The 18,622-nt window shown below is 34.2% G+C and overlaps 1 protein-coding gene across 3 annotated transcripts in view; it reads right to left on the reverse strand.

Moving 5' to 3' along the window:
* The window catches only part of TTC37 (tetratricopeptide repeat domain 37), an 89,090-nt gene that overhangs the window by 27,411 nt on the left and 43,057 nt on the right, over positions 1 to 18,622 (reverse strand). For all 3 annotated transcript variants that reach the window (XM_021708531.1, XM_008050666.2, XM_008050735.2), the window contains 11 exons: positions 18,439 to 18,507; positions 17,144 to 17,218; positions 16,087 to 16,228; positions 13,719 to 13,812; positions 11,212 to 11,289; positions 8,983 to 9,107; positions 8,045 to 8,168; positions 4,278 to 4,499; positions 3,312 to 3,384; positions 1,038 to 1,091; positions 714 to 825 (listed from right to left, as the gene is read on the reverse strand). In XM_021708531.1, coding sequence (XP_021564206.1) covers positions 714 to 825; positions 1,038 to 1,091; positions 3,312 to 3,384; positions 4,278 to 4,499; positions 8,045 to 8,168; positions 8,983 to 9,107; positions 11,212 to 11,289; positions 13,719 to 13,812; positions 16,087 to 16,228; positions 17,144 to 17,218; positions 18,439 to 18,507 — 1,168 coding nt within the window. The remainder of the gene's footprint in view (positions 1 to 713; positions 826 to 1,037; positions 1,092 to 3,311; positions 3,385 to 4,277; positions 4,500 to 8,044; positions 8,169 to 8,982; positions 9,108 to 11,211; positions 11,290 to 13,718; positions 13,813 to 16,086; positions 16,229 to 17,143; positions 17,219 to 18,438; positions 18,508 to 18,622) is intronic.

Genomic DNA, 18,622 nt, shown 5'->3' on the forward strand with positions numbered 1-18,622 from the left:
CAGTTACGACACAAGACACATTCTCAACCTTCAAGGAGCTAACTACATATAAATAACGACATATGTTTATTCAATAATTTGGTAGTTGTACATAAACATTTTAAAAAGGACTAATGGAAAATGGAAAATAAAACTTCTTCTTGAATATAAATTATATTTATATAGATTATATATATATATAAAATTTAGGTTTTCAATAACAGATAATAAAGTACCTTCAAACAGACATTCCTTTCTGTCTGTTTCAATAATTGATGCTTTCTTAATTATCAGTAACCAAAAGCAGACAATCACATAATTTGTAAAATCTTAAAACATTTTCTTAAAATTCCCTTTTGTTTTATTTCATGAAAATATAAACTTTGCTCCTATGAATCCCAAATGCAAGATTGATTGAATCCGAATTAATGAATATGAATGTATAAAATTATCATGTACCCCAAAACTATACATACTGATTATGCCTCAATTTTTTGAAAATATTTCTGATAGCATTACATATTATATTAAACATTTATATGGCTGCAAAGACAACCCTGGCAAATAATACTTTAATTGTCCAAATGCCCGTTGCAGAAGATTTAAATTGTGTACATTTTTGTCTGTTATACATAACACCAATAAAATACATATGGTGTGTAAGATTTTTCCACCATTAAAGGTATGGACTTAGAAAAAAAAATCTGAATTAATGAAATGGATATTATATTCACCTGGAGAGAGGAGAGCTGCCTTCTGAATGGTCTTTAGTGCAATATTTTTCTCATCTTCTGCTGAACTGCTTCCCATTGCCAGGTGATTGACTGCAGTGTAAAGCAATGCCTTCTATGAAAGAGAAAAGAAGTATGTTCACCGATTCTATTTAGAGCTCCCTGTCTTTCAAACTGACTAAAAGTAGGACTGCACTGATATGAAATGACCCTAAAGCTACGAAAAGAAAATTATTTTGGCCCTGCATCAATATTCTTTAACAAGTTCAATACTCTGTACTTTGTACTAAATAAAAGCTGAATGCCTTTGTCCTAGGGCAAACTAACCTTTCCATGATTTGAGTCCAGAATATGAGCCACATTTCCAGCTACAGCACCTCCCTATAACAGAAAATATTGATTATTGATAAAAATGCAAAAACTTTCATGAAACCGTAAAAGCTAAGACTAATTTGAGTTTAAAGTCAGTGGCAAGTATTAAAAAAAGGATGATAAAAACATTTCCATTAAATCATTTGAAAGGTTCAGTTTTATCACATTCACAACTTCTAAATTCTTTAAGTGTCAATTTACTAATGCAAATTTAGAAGACTAGTTTAATATTTTTGTGAAAGAAAACGTTTTCTACTGTGATAATTCAATTCTGCTTTTAAAATACTCACTTAAAAGTTCAAAAGACATGATTTTACAGTGATACCAAGCAAATGTACATCTTTTCTAACAACATAAAGAGACTGTGAGAGAGAAATCACAAAGATAAACTAACATGGGTTACTCCATGAAAAGACACAGTATTTTCAAAACTTTCATAGACATCCCTAGTAAAATGAATAATTACAGTTCAGAGAACCATGAAGCTTATCCTTGTTACAATAATTAACTCAATACTAAAAATAAGAAAAATATATGTAGCATCACAGAATTTTATAAGGTCAATCTGAAATCTGTAGCTTTAAAACACCCAATTATTACATATTTTAGTTGAAAAAGAAAGTAAGCTATAAGAATTATTGTTTTTTACATCAGAAGTATACTGCACCCTTTGTTTCAAATCAGAAGTATATCATAAATGTCTTCAAAACTGTACTTAAAGCACATAAAGAATGCTGAAAATATAAACTTTTTAAAAATGTCAATATAAAACAAGCTGACACAAAGTACTTCATTCCAATGATTTTGGAGTCTAATAATGATGGTCTTCTAGGTCCTTTGAACCAACACATTCACTGAAAATAACTAGAAATTGTGGACTACTTGCTACTTCAACTTGCTGTTCCACCAACTGTGCATCAACAGCATTGACATTCCCTGGGAGGTTATTAGAAATGAATATTAAGCCCCATTCCAGACCTATAGAATTAAAATTTACATTTTAACAAGATAGCCAGATGGTTTCAATTGCATATTAAAGTTTGAGAAGCACTAGAATACAAATTTTTAAAACATATTCTTAAAAGCATTGAATAATTGACAAGATATCAAGGACTTACAAGGCCAAAACAAAAGGGAAAACTGAAATCCAGAGAGACAAATGAGCAGGGAAGCTACTTCTTCCATTTGCATATGTTAATAAATTGTAATTTTAATCTTGAAGGACTCATGGGCTAGTGGGATAGAACTTAAAGCCCTGGGCTCACCCAAAGAGGGAAGTGAGTAGAAAACTCACATCAGAATAAGCTAAGACGCCAAGGGACTACACCCTTAGGTTCAAGGTGAACTAGAATTAAGTTTGGTCTCAGTAACACAGGAACAGAATAGCCTGGTCTGTCCAGAAACCTCAAGCTCTAAACCTTGTATAAGGTGGTCTCAGACAGACAGAGCTCCCAAGCACCTGGCTGAACCAAGTATAAATCCTTTCTATAGAAAAGTACCTTAATTCTAGGCCTCAAATTATTCCTACAAATAATTGTCGAGTACACACAATTGGGTAAACAAAGAAACAAAAGCCTCCATGACTGAAAACCAATAGGAATAACAAACAGCAGAAACATCCATAGACTTCAGATACTGGAATTATGAAGACATGGTAAGTGTACAAAACATATTAGCTATTACCATTATGTTTACCAACTAGTTAAGTGAACTATGAAAGGACATATTAACCACAGAAGTTAATAGAATTATAGACTCCTAAAAATATCTGACTCTTACAAACTAATATACAGTATATAATCCTTCATAGATTATCAATGGCTTCATGTTTACATTTACATTTTTGGACATGAGCAGTGTTTTAGTTCTTTTGTCTCATCTTTAAGAACAAAAATAAAAAATAAAATTATCTGTTAGGATTCAAAAATACATAGCTAATGCTCACTATGGCAATGTTACATTATTTTATCATACAACCATTAACATAGTCTATATGTGCTCAGAAACATGCTTCTTTGTAGCTCCCATAACACTCAAAACAGTACAATAGTACATGGAGGAAACTTAGTCTAGTATTCATTGCATGATTAATGGAAAATCTGATTCAATAACCGAACTGCAATTCACTGTATCAATCATCTTCCAGAATAATTATGCTATACTTTAAAATTATATTTACCGCATCTCAGGTTATTTTATCTTTTTGTCAGAATTTAAAATATCACTCACCTTTGCATTTCGCTGAGAATACTGAGCAACAACTCGGGACAACAGAGACCAAAGAGCAGGGTCACCTGGGTTACTATGGAGATCATCAAAAATAGACAGAAGTTACTTTAGCCACAAAATGTACAACCAATCAGCCTAAGTCTAAAACCTTTTAAACACCTAAAACAAGTTCAGATTAATTGTGCATAATTGGTTGAAAATATCCTAATTTTTAGATAGCATCCTTTATATCTCCTATATACACCAATAGTCCTTATGAAAGTAAGAAAAAAAAGTCAGTAATGTGATGATTATAAAGCCATGAGACAATTAAGAAAAGTTACAAAAATGTAATACATTGTGTTCAAAGAAAACACAAAGAGATTAAAAACTGTAGGACACATAATATTGTATGGTGGGAGGATGACCTCTAGTAAAGATAACATAAGAAATAAGCTTTATATTAAAATAATTTAATTTTTAAAAAATATAACTAACCAGCAAAGGTTGTTAATAAAAATTAACTATGGAAGGAAAATAAACTATAGATACAATACTTTACTGCTGAAAATAAAATAACCATGGTTGCTAACGATAGCTTTCTATTTTCCAAATTTTGAAGATATTAATAAATGTTTAAATGGCCAAAGATTCCCAAAATCATCAACCTAGACGGTATGAGATAATAGATTGAGAATATTACAAACTTGGGAATTAAGGGTTGGTATAGAAAAACAACAGTTTGATCCTTAACCTGATTAAGGGTCCAATTTATCAAGTGAATTAAAAAAAAAAAACTCCTATAAGTGAAATAATACGTACGATCACTTACCTGATCCTATATAAAATTTAATAAAACTAGAGTCTGTTTTCCAAATGTATATGAGGTAAATATGCTTACCTCATTTTATAGTCTTAATCAAGTCTAAATTTCAAACACAACCACATTGAGTATAATTAGGCTCTGAGTTCACAAATAGAGTTTACCTGTGAACGGCCTTAGATGTTTGCCTTTGCACTGCTACACCACGGCCTTGGAGGGCATAAATCGCTGAAGTAAGAAGGCACCTATGATAATCACTGTCTTTGTGTTTGACGTGCTTCAGTAACTCATTAAGTGCTGCTTTTGACAGTGTAGCATCTTGCATTGCCAACCCTAGAGCACATAGTGCTTGAAGGCTTTCTGTGGTTGGTTCCTTTAAGATAGAGCTGTAAATATATATTTTCAATTAACTATTAGTCATTACTATAGTAGTCTTTATCTGTAACTATTAAAACATTCAATATTTAGTGCAAAAATCTATTCACCAAACCAAGCTCAGCTTAGGATTGATACAAATTCCTTAATGTTTAGAAATAGCAATTTCCCTGATCATCTGAAGCAGTTGTAAGTATCAGTGGCCCTTCACAGAGCAACAAAAGCCAACTTTTTTGTCTTGTCATTGTATCTATGTATGTTTTATTCTTTTACTTTATTGTATTATAAAGATGTGGGGTACAAGTCAGGATTAGATACATAAGTAGTCCACGTGCAGGTGAAGTTTGCACCTCCAACTGGTCCTCCCTTCACCTGGATTAGGATCGGGTACCCTTAGTGATGCCACATACCCTCCCCTCCCCCAGCCAATCTCTCCCTTGTACTGTTGTGATAAATGTTCAGGACCATTTATGAGTGAGAATACATGGTATTCAATTCTTTATTTCTGTGATAGACCACTGAGTATAACGGACTCCAAATCCATCTAATTTGCTGTGAAGTTCGTGATTTTGCCTTCCTTTATGACTGCGTAATATTTTATCATGTGTATGTACCACATTTCCTTTATCAGGTCCACTCTTGATGGGCAGCAGTGTTAGTGTTTTTGCTATTGTGAATAGTGCTGCAATAAACATGCCTATGCAAATATCTTTTTTGTATATATGTATGTTTTAGAAACAAACATAAACTAGGCTCTTTGGGTCTCCATTTTATAAATAATTAGAACAATTTTGCTAAAATGTTGAGTTTCAATAAAATCCTAGAAGGTATGAGTAAATAAAGAAAAATGAATCTCTTCAATGTATGATCTGATTTTATCAGATAAAGCTTTGTCCTATTTGCTACCAGCACTGTATATAGTAAGTGCACTATATTCCATGTGAATATTTTCACAATTTAAATTTTGTACATAAACATTTAGCAGTTTTTTTCATTCAACTGTGAAATCTGATTTAATATTATGGAGGAAAAGTCAATTATGTTTAGGAATCCTCGTTAATTTAAATGATGAAAACGGCTCTCTACAAACTTCATTGATACTTCTAATAATTATTACCAATTTTATACTGCAACAAAACAAAGGAACTTTTAAAAATCTTTTAAATAAAGTTCATTAAAATATAACAAATATTTTAAACACCACAAAATATCACATACCACCATGTCTTTGGACTACTCTTTAGAAGGGAGAAATTAAGAGTTTTGTACTTAATTTTGACAAGCAAGTGTGAAATCATGACTTTTCTTTCATAGGTAGCTCTGGAGTAATACAGTTTACTTCAAGTATCCACAGTAACTTTTTTTTTACAATAAGAGTTAACAGATACAAGCGTCCAAATATGGAAGTATGACAGTTAGTCAGTGTTATTTCTTTTAATATAAATAACCACATGGTCAAATGGTACAAAAAAAAGCAAAATAGTAAAATATAAATTCCAATATTGATTTAAAAAAGGGAAAATTCTGATTTATGCCTTGGCTCAAGAGGGAGGAAAAACCTATCTACTTTTAATATTTATTAATATGCAAAATCTAAATTATTACTGAAATGACTACATCCCCCCCCTTTTTTTTTCTGAGTTAAAATCTTACTCTGTTGCCTAGGCTGGAGTGCAGTGGTACACCCCAGTGTCAACCTGCTGGGCTTGGCAATCCTTCTGCCTCAGCCTTCCAAGTAGCTGGAACTACAGGCATGCTCGACCGCGCCCAGCTAATTTTTGATTTATTGTAGAGACAAGGTCTCACCAAGTTGCCTGGGCTGGTCTCGAACTCGCGGGTTCAGGCAATCCACTCGCCTTGGCCTCCCAAAGTGCTGGGATTACAGGCTGTGCCACCGAGCCCAGCCGACTACATCTCAATATTAAGCAAGCAAGCTGAATGCTCAGTACCTGTACCTGCATATTTTCTTCTAACATGTTCTAAGGATTTACATGTGATTATTTAATATTGTAGTCTATGAAGCTGGTAACCAGATTTCCCCCCCCTTATACAATGAATTGATTCCTAGTCCCCTTAAATAAGTGTCTAGGAAACTGTTCGGTTCCCAACATATGAAAAACAAATGATCAACAAAGAATAGGCAACAGTGAACTTTTTCTAGAAAGTCAAAGAAAAAAATGCCAAGGAATAGGGATGAAAACAGTGAGCACTGTTAAGTTTGGTGATGCAGAGAATTAAAGACATGTAGATGAGAAAATAATAATAATAATAAAATCTAGCCTTGGATCAAACAACATAAAACACAGGTAAAGGTTTTCCTTCACATAGAAATAGGAGAAAAGCAAAGATTATATTGTTATTTTTTCCCACTTTCACCAATGTTCAAACTGATTTTGGTTACTGTTTTAAATAATAACCAAAGACTAATATAATCACATCTAACGTGGGGTTACTTTTGCCCTCGATAACTGTGATTATCATTACCATCTGTGGTCCTTGTCACCAAGTCATTTGCAAATAAAGTTCTCTGAACATGTTATATACAGATATAGGTACATGTTACATGGATGTATCCATGTAAAGTGACAAGATTTTCTTTTAAATTGACTGGTTTACCTTAAACAGCAAAGGGAAGGGGCGAAATACATATTTACTGAACAAAGAAATGACTTTAATCATACAGTACAGAACAAAAATATCATAATGAATAAACAAGTGTAAAGCTTACCCTACAGAAGAGATTCTCAACGAGTACCATCTAACCATATCCCTCCCCCACTTTTGCGGATGGGGCAGTTATAGAGGCAATTTTGACTGAGAAGTCACAATGACTGAAGAGTGCTATTAGCATTTAATGGGTGGGGAGCAGGGATAAAAGCTTCCTGAAGTAGGAAGACACCTCTATACTATGACAATTAGTATCACTCAACAATGCCAATTAAACCTTCACTGAGGACCAGTCTAATAGCATATATTAATCACTACTTCTTATGCAGGAATTAACTATCTAAAAAATAATCTTCAAAAAGTCAAAAAACACTATATAAATAACCATAAATATCACAGGCTGTTATTAACTTACATCAAAAACACAAAAGTACTTACAAGTTCTACTGCTATAATTTGTTTTAAAGACTCACTTTTAAATGAAAATTTTAACCAGCTACCTTGAATAGGAAAGAGGAAAAAAATCTCTTTGGGAATCCAAGAGGCAAAAAAAAAAACAAAACAAGGCTTCATTACAATCACCTTCATAAAAATGTTAAGATACTACTGATCAGGTGATCAGTTACCCTTTTAAAAAAACAATACACAACAGTACACAAAAGAGTATAGGATGGTTTTGAAGGACCGAATGGACCCAGGGTTCAGAATTAAAGCACAATCTGTAGCTCCATCTGTAACTGTCAATTCAGATAGAACCAGGTAGGCTCAATCCCTCTTCCTCACCCAGAAGTTCCTAAAACACCGAGAACTTCATTTTACATTGCTCCAAATCTCAACTCAAACAGTTAAATGCCTGATCATATTAAGTGTTGATGTCAACTATACATACCATTTAAATAGTAATGTTTTGGCTACATCCATTTTTCCTTGTTTATATTCAGTTATTGCCAGAGCTGTCAAGACATGGGCTTTGTCTTGCTCTGATTCAACAATAGACAAAGCTCTCTCATAAGCTGTTAAATAGAATTAGAAACAAAGAAAAAACAATATAAAAGCAATTTTGATTGACAAAGTGTGGGACTTTTTCTTTCCTAAACCTATTTTTTAGGAAGGTCTTACTGAAATTATATCTGCTTATTCTCCTATTTTCAAGCAGACAGACTAAAGATTTATAATAATCTAATTTAGTTTAGCTGTTCCAAGCTGCATTAGGCTTATTATATGACCATTCCCAACTTCTACCTTCAGAAGTCCCCAATGTCTAATTTTACCTACCTATAGAAAGGTCTAGGTCACTAAAGGCCTACAATGGGTCTCTGAAATACCACCAAAATGTTCATGTGCAGACAAATAACTCCTTCAAGCCATAACTTGAGCTTGCACACATATGGGCCAAGGTAAGCTCATACATGTGAGCTCATTTAATATTTTTTGGGGAAAAAAACTCTATTAGTAACAATGGTTGAAGTCTTCAGTTATTAGAAATTGATACTTAAAAACACTGTAGAGAAGTAAACATCTGCTTCCAAATGTTAACTCACACATGTGCCATAAGTAATCTTGGACCTTAGTTTACTCATCTGTACAATGAATACTCAGATCATAACACTTATAGTAAAGGACTATTCATTACAGCAACATACTAAACAAGGTAACAGATAAAAAGTGTCTAGTCTTGCTCCTGACTCCTAGTCAGATTTTAAGAAGCACTGCAACCCCTCACCCCACCTCAATATTACATTTTTCTGTAGTATGTCCTTTGTGATTAAGCTCTACCCAACTCTAGAAAAGTAAGATGGGTCCTCTAGTTTCAGACGATATACTTACCTTTGCTGCTCTCTTTATACAGCCCCTTCATAAATAAAGCCAGTGCAAAACCTGTGAGGTCTTCTAATTCTTCAAGGGGTGTTGACTTAAAAGCCTCTATAGCTTTGTCATATTCACCAATGGAACTATGAAGCAAAACACAACTCATTTGTGGTATGAATAGTAATTTTGGTTAATATCATCAAAATACGGGGATATGATACATGCCAGTTCTTTCAATAATTTCACCTTCACTTCCTTTTTTTACAATGGTGATTTGGTAAGCTATAGTCTACTATAGTGTGAAAGTTGTCGAATACACTTAAATTAAAATAGAAGGCATAGCACAAATAGGATGTATGGGGGGATTTAACTTCACACTGTGCTTTTTTAAATTACATGTGAAAATGATTAGTTCTACTAAGTTAGTGTCTTTTAAAACAAGTTTCAGTTAAAATCTCAAATTATAAAAATAATTTCAAGATGAATTCTATACAGAATTTTAATTTTTAAAACTTAACATATTAGTTAAATATTATCCTGTGAGTATGATTCTAGCACCTTCGACAAGCGTAACAAATCATAATATTCCTAGTCAGAATCAAACTTATCTTTTGCATGAACTGTTTACTTGCACGTTTTTTTTGGTTTGGTTTTGTTTTGTTTTGAGGGTACATAGACACATAAAGTTCCACAAACAAAATTATACATTATCTTTTTAAAAAATATATAGTGACATATATTAAAGTATAATACTTATTAATAACAGAAAAACATGTTTTTGCTTATTTAAAGCTGAAGGGAAGTTGTCCAAGGTCAGCTGCTATTATCTGAAGAGAAACTCTTTCTATCCATCACTAAAATCTGAATCTGGTTTTATTTTTAACATGCTGTGGAAATTTTTTTTAATAGCCTTTTTAATCTGGGAAGACATGAGCAGGAGCTAAAAACATAGGTAACCTTTGCTTCTAAATACATTTTAGTAAGGTGAAAGAATTTATAAAATCAATAACCTCAAATTTTGATAGCTAAGTTCAAGAAGAGGACTATTAGATTGTTTATGAATATATACATATATGAATATATTAAAAGTATTTATTTCAATGAACACTATCTTCAAAGATGTGATTACTTGTGTGGAGAAAAGAATGGAATTAGAGAAGGGGACAGAGGAGCTACAACTTTATCTGTAACTTTTTCTTTGAAAAAGAAACCTGAAGCAAGCTGACAGAATTGTAAGATGTTACGTTTGAATGGTGATGAGTCATTAAATTTTGCTCTCTATTTTATTACTTATTGCATGCTTACAAGTTTAGTGTATAGTTCATAACAAAAAGAAAAAAAAATGACCTGTTTGTAACGGAAGGCACACATTTCCTTCTAAAATACATTAATACTCATTATATAAAAAATCAAAACTAAAAAGAACAGATACTTTATTCTATACAATTTCTTACATCTGTTCCTTGCTTCAGCAAAATCTTGGAACCAACAGCTCTATCAACTTTTACATGCAACAGTTTGCTGGCACAGAGGCTCATGCCTGTAATCCCAGCACTTTGGGAGCCCACAAGTTCAAGGACAAGCCTATGCAACATAGCAAGACCTATTATCTACAAAAAAAATTTTAAAAATTGAGAGAGTGAAACCTATTGTGAACTGCCCATATGAGGGATCTAGGTTGCATGCTCCTTATGAGAATCTAATGCCTGATGACCGCCCCCCTCCCATCCATGGAAAAACTGTCTTCCACAAAACTGGTCCCTGATGCCAAAAAGGTTGGGGACCGCTGCTCTAAAATAATTGCTTCTTAATCATTCTTTTTAAAAATATTTTTTGAAGTCAGAAGTCTCTGAGGAAAGATATAGCACTCCCACATCATCTCCAAATGGCATACATACAAACAATTTTTGTGTACAATTTCAAGGGGTTCCTGGACCCCTAATATCCATCCCCAGTTAAAAAATATAAAAAATATTAAAAAGTCAGAATAAATCCAAATACTCTTAAGAAACTAAGCTTATTCTATAAAGACAGCCACTACCTCTCCAGTTCCCACACCAGGAATTTTACAACTGCTCCTTAAAAAACACACTGGAGTTGGGTATCCTTATAGGCACAGAAAACTGTTAACACAGCCTGTTTCTTTGGAAACTCTGGGAATCAGTCATCATCTCACCAGTCCCATAGGTTTCTCCAGAAAAATACAAGAGATTCATGGGATTAATGGGGGGGGGGGAATATGCTTACCATAACAATCTGCCATAATTTCTTATTGCAACATTATAAGTATCTTTGTCTTCTGCAGTCTGTAACAATAGCATTGCCCTTAAAAAAAGAACAAGGTGTTAAAATGTGTCTGTGTGGAATAGCATTCTGTTACCTTTCTCATTAGCTGAATCTACAGATGTTTGTTCCTTTAATTTCACTAATTCCTTAATACTAGTTGCAACTGCTCATTCATATTTTATTAAGTTGGTACCACAAAAGCACTTAAATATATTTAGTTTTTAGACTATCAGGAAAATAACAAAAAATGACTTAGTAAGTGAAATCACTTATTTCATTTGAGTTCTAAATATTCCAAAAATCTGAATATGGGAAGTGACTTTGTCACAGTTTTAAGTTTTGACATACTTGGAGTTTATAGAAAACACTATTGAAAATGTTTATATACCAGTAGTTGGAGTTAGGAAGCCAGGAAATTGAGTGCTTTCCTGTGCCCTTGCCTGAACCGACAGAAAAATCTTAAAAGAACAGTGAGCTGAGGGAAGAAAACGAGTCATTAGAAGTTCCTCAAGGATAAATCTGTGGACAACTGGTGTTTCTTTCTCATCCTCAGTTCCCCATGGGCAGGCAGAAGAATGTCTTAAAAGGAGCTAGATGTTTAATGAGGTTTTGGGCTTTTATTTTCTTTCCTGTTTAAAGAGGAATGGCCAGGGAGAAGTATCCAAGAAAGGCTTTTTTGTCCCCTGATGCTGCATGAAAAACAATTTGCTACAGAAGCCTAAAAGACAGTACTACAGAGATTTTAAAAAAAAATTATACCCCTGGTAAGAGTTTTGCCTAATTTGTTGTTTCTGGTCTCGAATATTTGTTTAAAGCAGAAAACAGCAGTGATGATGAGTCAAGAGAGTGATGAGCAGTAAGTGACAGCGAAATTGCCATTTTAAGCCTAAGGTGTAGATTCACAGTATCTGCAATAACAACAATATGTACAAACAAGTAGCAAGCACATAGCTGTCTAGCTTTCTCTGTTTAAAAATCTTGCTCACTTGCAGTCCATCATATTTATAAAGTTTACTGGTAAGTTTATTGACACTGAAAGATACAAAGTTATGGTTTTTCATAAACTTCTTTCCACATACACCTGGAGACTTCCTGATTATACAGACTCCAGTACCACCTAGCGATTATTCCTTTGAACTACAGAGAGATCCACAAAAGGAAATGACAAAGCATTTGGGCCACCTCAATTATTTTTTACCTGTCAAGCCTTCTTCTAAAGATTTACTTTGATTTAGGGAAGTCATGTGCGTCAGAAGTTAGGCAGTCAGGTCTTTTAACTTTTCATCTAGTAGTTATTCATTAGCACAACAGTTATTTTCTTACCACCTATTAATTTACAGAGAACAGAATTCTAAGTAGATTTCACTTTCCATCACTCTCTAGGCTGCTCATTCCATTCCAGCACATTGGTTTTCTTGTTTCTTTTTCTTTTTTTTTTTGAGTTGGAGTCTCACTCTGTCGCCCAGACTGGAGCGCGGTGGCGAACTGCCGGGCTCCAGCGATCCTTCCGCCTCAGCCTTCCAAGTAGCCAGAATTACAGTCATGCGCTACCACACCCGGCTGATTTGGCGATTTATTGTAGAGATGAGGTCTCGCTGCCCATGTGGTTCTCGAACCCGCAGGCTCAGGCAATCCACTCACCTCAGCCTCCCAAAGGCGCGGGATTACAGGCTGAGCCACCAAGCCCAGCTGGTTTTCTTGTTTCTTAAACATGCGAAGTCCACCCCTGTTTCAGACAACTTGCTCTTACCGTTCCTTCTGCCCGGAATATTCCTGCTTGAATAAACAAGGGCTTGTAGCCTCAGTTCACTGAATTCTAGCCTCAATTGCCTCCTTAGTAAACCCACCCCTCTTAAATTAAATTATTTTAATCTGAAATGTCACATCCTACCCTGCATTCTCTGGCTCCTCATCCTACTTTAATTTTGTTTCTTCACAATTATTATCATCACAGATGTTTATCAGCTTAACATGTGTCTCCTGCCACCAGAACATGAGCTCCGTGACAAAAGGGCCTACATCTGTTCTAATTCACTGCTAAATCGCCAGTGCCAAGGACACTGCTTGGCATACAGTAGTTCAACACACATTCACTGATGAATAAATACATATACAGTAAATATTAAAGACATTCAACAAATACATCACATGTTCTCATATGTTGTCTGATTGAACACATGTTCACATCTAATAAAGCAAGACAAGTTCTTAGGGGACAGATTTTTCTGAGGGCTTTTTTGATTGGTTTGGTTTCCTTTTTCTTTTCCCTCAAAGTCTTTTTCTCAATTTCTGTACCCTACCTCCTGCCCCAGGATGAACATCAGAAACTAAATTAGGGACCACATCTTTTTATCTGCTGTGTAATCATAATACACAGGCAAGGAGTCAGAACATTTATTTAGCACCCACTTTATGAGAATGAGACTAAATTTTAAACAACAATGGCACTGCCATTAAATATATTTTACCTTTGGTATGCATCTGCTGCTTCCTTTTTCAATTGCAGATGTTCATTTAAGTAACCCAACATCGAGAAAGCTGGAGCATAATTCGGAATTCTTTCTGGAAAACCAAAAATATCTTCATTTTACACGTGCATTGTGGTCATGAAATATTAGTGTTATTTTAAATTTTTTTCAGTATCTTACCAGATTACCTCCTGAGATTATTGACATTGTTAAGAATAGTGGACTGATTTTATCTTGCACATAATATGTCAGAAATCACCTTCTAACTCTTTTAAATTGCTGAACAGTATTTAATAGTTATGTATTATTTCTGGTTATGTTTCAGAATTTAAACATTTTTATTCCCAAAGATATAATAACTTGAAATGGTAGCTTACATTAAAACCGGTCATGGGATTTATAAGGAAATTTAGTTCATTGCCTAATCATTTAAATTTTTCTGTGATTAAATCTAGCAACAGTTTCCCTCAGTGGTTGTGTTCCAATCTCTATATACTTTAGAGAAAATTAATCAGTATTGTACACTAAAAACAGAAGATAATCAGGGCATTTTAAATGCAGTATTTTGAAATTTTAATGTAAAAAAAAAATACCTACTAAGATACAATGTAGAAAAAGAAACACATCTGATCTACTTAAAGGAAGTACTGGGGGTGGGAAGTAAGTTTTCAAATCCTTTAAATTATTTAACAAAGTACAGAGTAATCATATCTTATGTGACTATTAGGTTCTAACATCAGCAAATAAAGTAAAAATCACAAAATTATTCTAAAAATTCCGTAAAGTCATACAAAGAAAGGATCACAAAAACTGAGTCCAAATGAGTATGAGGAGAGCCACACCTGCTCATGCCACATCACCCTAAGGCCAGCAGTCAGCAGGACAGATAAGGAATGGTCTGTATTCTCTCTCGGCCCCCTCTTCTGTTTCTGATTTTCTAATTTTTTTTTTTTTTTGGCCAAGCACATGAAGTTAAATTTGTTATAAGAGTATATGATATGGCTTCACTATAGAGTTAAAAACCCAGTGACACATAATTATTAGAGAATAACTTGTTGATTATTTTAGGTATCTGAATTTTGCAGAAAGCTGAAGAGCTACCTCTTTATGAAAATACTTTACGAATGATACACATTCTGTAAAGAGACCCAACAATACAATTTCTGACCATACACTCCCTCAGTTCTAGGTATTTAACAGAGTCTTTCATTTTGACACAGTGTAATATGACAATTTCCTAAAGTGCTGATTTCAGTGCCCCACACTAAATGCATGAAGAGTATGACAATCTCTATGATGAGGCATTTTCTCTCCTGTTTTTCAGTTTATCTGATTCTTCACATTATTTGACTGCCAATATTCACTGTTTTCAGTATTCCTGTAACTCTTTGCTTCTTCATTAGAATTTTGTCAAAGGCTAATGAAACTAGCATTTCTTGTGCATCTAGGATATGCCAGGTTCTCAACATAACATTTTGTATAAATCATTTAAACCCTAAGCAAAAGATACTTTCCTGTTGAGAAAACTAAAATTCAATTTGGTAGCATGCCCAAGGTTTCAATCATGGCTACTAAGCGGTGGTTAGAGATTAAAACAAATTGGTAGTTTTATGAAGGAATACAAGAAATTACAATAGTTGGTTAATAAAACTTCATTCTGTCCCTGACCTAAACCAGTATGTTTCCAATATCTTGAAGAAAAATCAGGTATAAAGGGGGCATAAAAATTGGGCGTAAAAAGGCACTGAGTTCGGCACTTCATTTATTTTATCTCACTTAGTACTCAAACTCTACAATGCAGGAATTATCATCTCCACTTTCCAAAGAACAAACAAAGGCTAAGGGAGGCAAAATACTTGGCCTAAGACTGCAGAGAAAACAGTGGGGCCCCAACAGCAGCATCACAGGTCCATTAAGCTCTAAAACACTTTCCACTGTAAAAAGGAAATCACTTTTATCTTGAATCATTAGGTAGCAAGTGGTTATCACCTTGTTCAAAAGTCCTTACTTTAGTTTAAGAAGTAGACAGCTTGCACATTGGGAAAAGAAGGCAGATTCGTGCCTTAAAGAAAACTAGTATTTAATTTGGAATGAGTTAATTTAAAAAATTATTTCAATTATCTCAATAGTTATCCAAATATCTTTTTTCAATAATTATTTTATTTTGAAAATGTGGGGTACAAACGAGGGTTAGGTACATATGTGGTGATCATACAGGTAAAGTGTGGGTACCCTTATTGATATTGTGTGCCTCCCCGCCCCCCTAGCAGTGTCCCACTACTGCCAATTCCTTTCTTAAAGTATTATGATAAATGTTCAGGGTCCACTTATGAGTGAGTATGTTGCCATTATATAGTAGGTACCTTACCTATGTATTTACTCAAAACAACTTGTGCTGCTGGAACAGCATTCATCTGTAGGATGTTGTACTGGTACAGCTCTGTTTCTCTGTTGCTTTTGTCTTGCAGTGTTGTGCAGACCCAATATGCATAACCTATTGCTCCCTCAGTCTTTAAAAAAGTCAAAGGTATCAAGTGGACAGAGGGGAAGAAATATGCCAAGAAAATTAAGAAGTAAAACACTGCATTTCAATACAATAAACATCATATCTTAGTGATCTTTAAGCACCTTTAAATGAAGAGTCACTACAATAAAACACCTAAGGTTGTATTTAAATCACTTGCTCCAGTCCTAAGTAGAAGAATCAGATGGGATAAAAACAGAAAACAGAGCCCCACCTGAAGTACTGGTTTTCCCTTCCTCAGCACGATTCCTATAGGTCAACCCACAAGATTCTAAACTATTTGTATGAAAAAATCTAGAAAATGCCAACCAAAACTAGTCTTTATCTCGTATCTATTTTTTCCCTAGAGGCTCAGTTTGTATTCTATGTGGCTGCTACTGTATCTACTAAATCTCCATGCCACTTCTTCATCAGCTCAAAGCTGTAGGAAAACAAAAACTAGAAGTTCTTGAAAGTCAGCTTTTCGATTTCTAAGAAAAAATAAAGAGTAGAGACAACTGCTGTCATTAACATCTTATACTACCATCTATGCATTTTTTAAAAATATTTTTTAGAGACAGGGTCTCACTCTGTCACACAGGCTGCAGTGCAGTGGTACATTCACAGCTCACTGCAGCCTCAAATTCCTGGACTCAAGCAATCCTCCTGCCTCAGCCTCTCTAGAAGCTAGGGCTACAAGTGTGCACCACCACAATGAGCTAATTTTTTAAATTTTTTTATAGAGACGGGGATTTGTTGTACAGGCTGGTCTTGAACTCCTGGTCTCAAGTGATTCCTGGACCTTAGCCTTCCAAAACACTGGGATTACTTGCATGAGAACCACGTCTAGTCAACGATTATTTTCTTAACAAGAATAATACTATTCTCATTAATGAATACTCAAGAATGCTCCAGTTCTTACATGCATACTGAGTTCTGTAGTGTGCCTGAAGAGATCCATGGTGTCGTAACTTCCAACTGTCTCTGCAATAAGAGCCTATGAAAGGAAAAATGAAGTTCTCAATGTGTTTAAAAGAAAATAGTAATGGTAATGATAATAATAAATGAAACCAAAAGAACTAATGGTTTACTAGCTATGCTTAAAAGCAAAGTTAATTTAAGTTTTTGTCATTGTTACCATCTTAATTAAATGCATCAGTTACCTCCTGAAACAAATTTTTTTAAAAACAAAAACTTTTAAAACAATAATTTAAAAAGATCTTAGGTGACTCTGATAATCATCTAAGATCTACTGACTTAGAACCGTACTACTCAAAGTGAGGTCCCTGGACCAGGCTCCTTATCATCACTTAGAAGCGGTTAGAAATGCAAATTCTTAGGCTCCCTGGGTTTAATAACTGACACAGAGGCTAACATAGTAATGCTGCTGCTCCCAGAGGCTACCACAGAGGATGGGAACAGGAAACTGTCTCTCTATGTCTGCTTGCTTCACCTATTAATTAGAATTAGACCTGAGTAAAGAGTACAATAAAAGATATATGAACCCTGATTAATGATTATCTGATATGGGTGATGCTCCCACTATTCTCTGAACCAAAACAATCGACTGCTTACTAATTTATCACTATTTCTATTTCTCAACTAGACAAGACACTGGAGGCCACTCAGTCCAACCCCCCTCTTTTTCAGGTTAAGAAAATTAAAATCCAGAGGAAGTGATAATCTGAAGGCAAAAATGTCAGTCAGTGACAGACTCAGACTGGTAACAAAGTATCCTGGTTCTTATTTAGGAGTGCAAAAATCTACATTTGGGAGAGGAGAAAACACTCATAAATAAGTGTCGCATCAAATATGAAGATTTTACAGAAAACAAAAAAATAATAATCAAAATAATCTTTGTCAATGCCAAACAACAGATTTTCACGTTTATTTTTAGGCATAGGAATGTCAGACTGATGGGGTTCAAAGGCCCTCCCCCCAAAAAACCAAAGTTTAATCATTATAAGCTGTGTGCCCTTAGGTACAACACTTAGGATCGCTGAGCTTCAATTTCCACACCTAAAAGACAGTGTAACATCAACCACATTCCAAAGACTGATGATGGATTAACAGAAACAATGTAAACAGAGAACTAACACAGTTACTGGCACAAAGTAGATCCTCAAACACTACCTGCTATCATTATTATCACTGTTATGCATACTAATAGGTTATTTATATCAATAGGTTTATTAATAACTATATGAGATATCTTACTTGTCCAATCCAGCACATTAAATAAGATGGGTCAAGGGATTGAGCCATTTTGAAAGCTTCATGAGCTTGCTAGAAAAATAAAAAGCAAAACAAAAAAATCATATCAAGTCATTTTGTAAACGTAATATTAAACTGCCTTTGTTTAAAAAGCATAAAATAAGAGAATAAGAAAAGTAAACCCTGT

Source organism: Carlito syrichta, unplaced genomic scaffold, assembly GCF_000164805.1.
Source record: "Carlito syrichta isolate Samal-C Ts95f unplaced genomic scaffold, Tarsius_syrichta-2.0.1 Scaffold6706, whole genome shotgun sequence".
NCBI classification, from domain to species: Eukaryota; Metazoa; Chordata; class Mammalia; order Primates; family Tarsiidae; genus Carlito; species Carlito syrichta.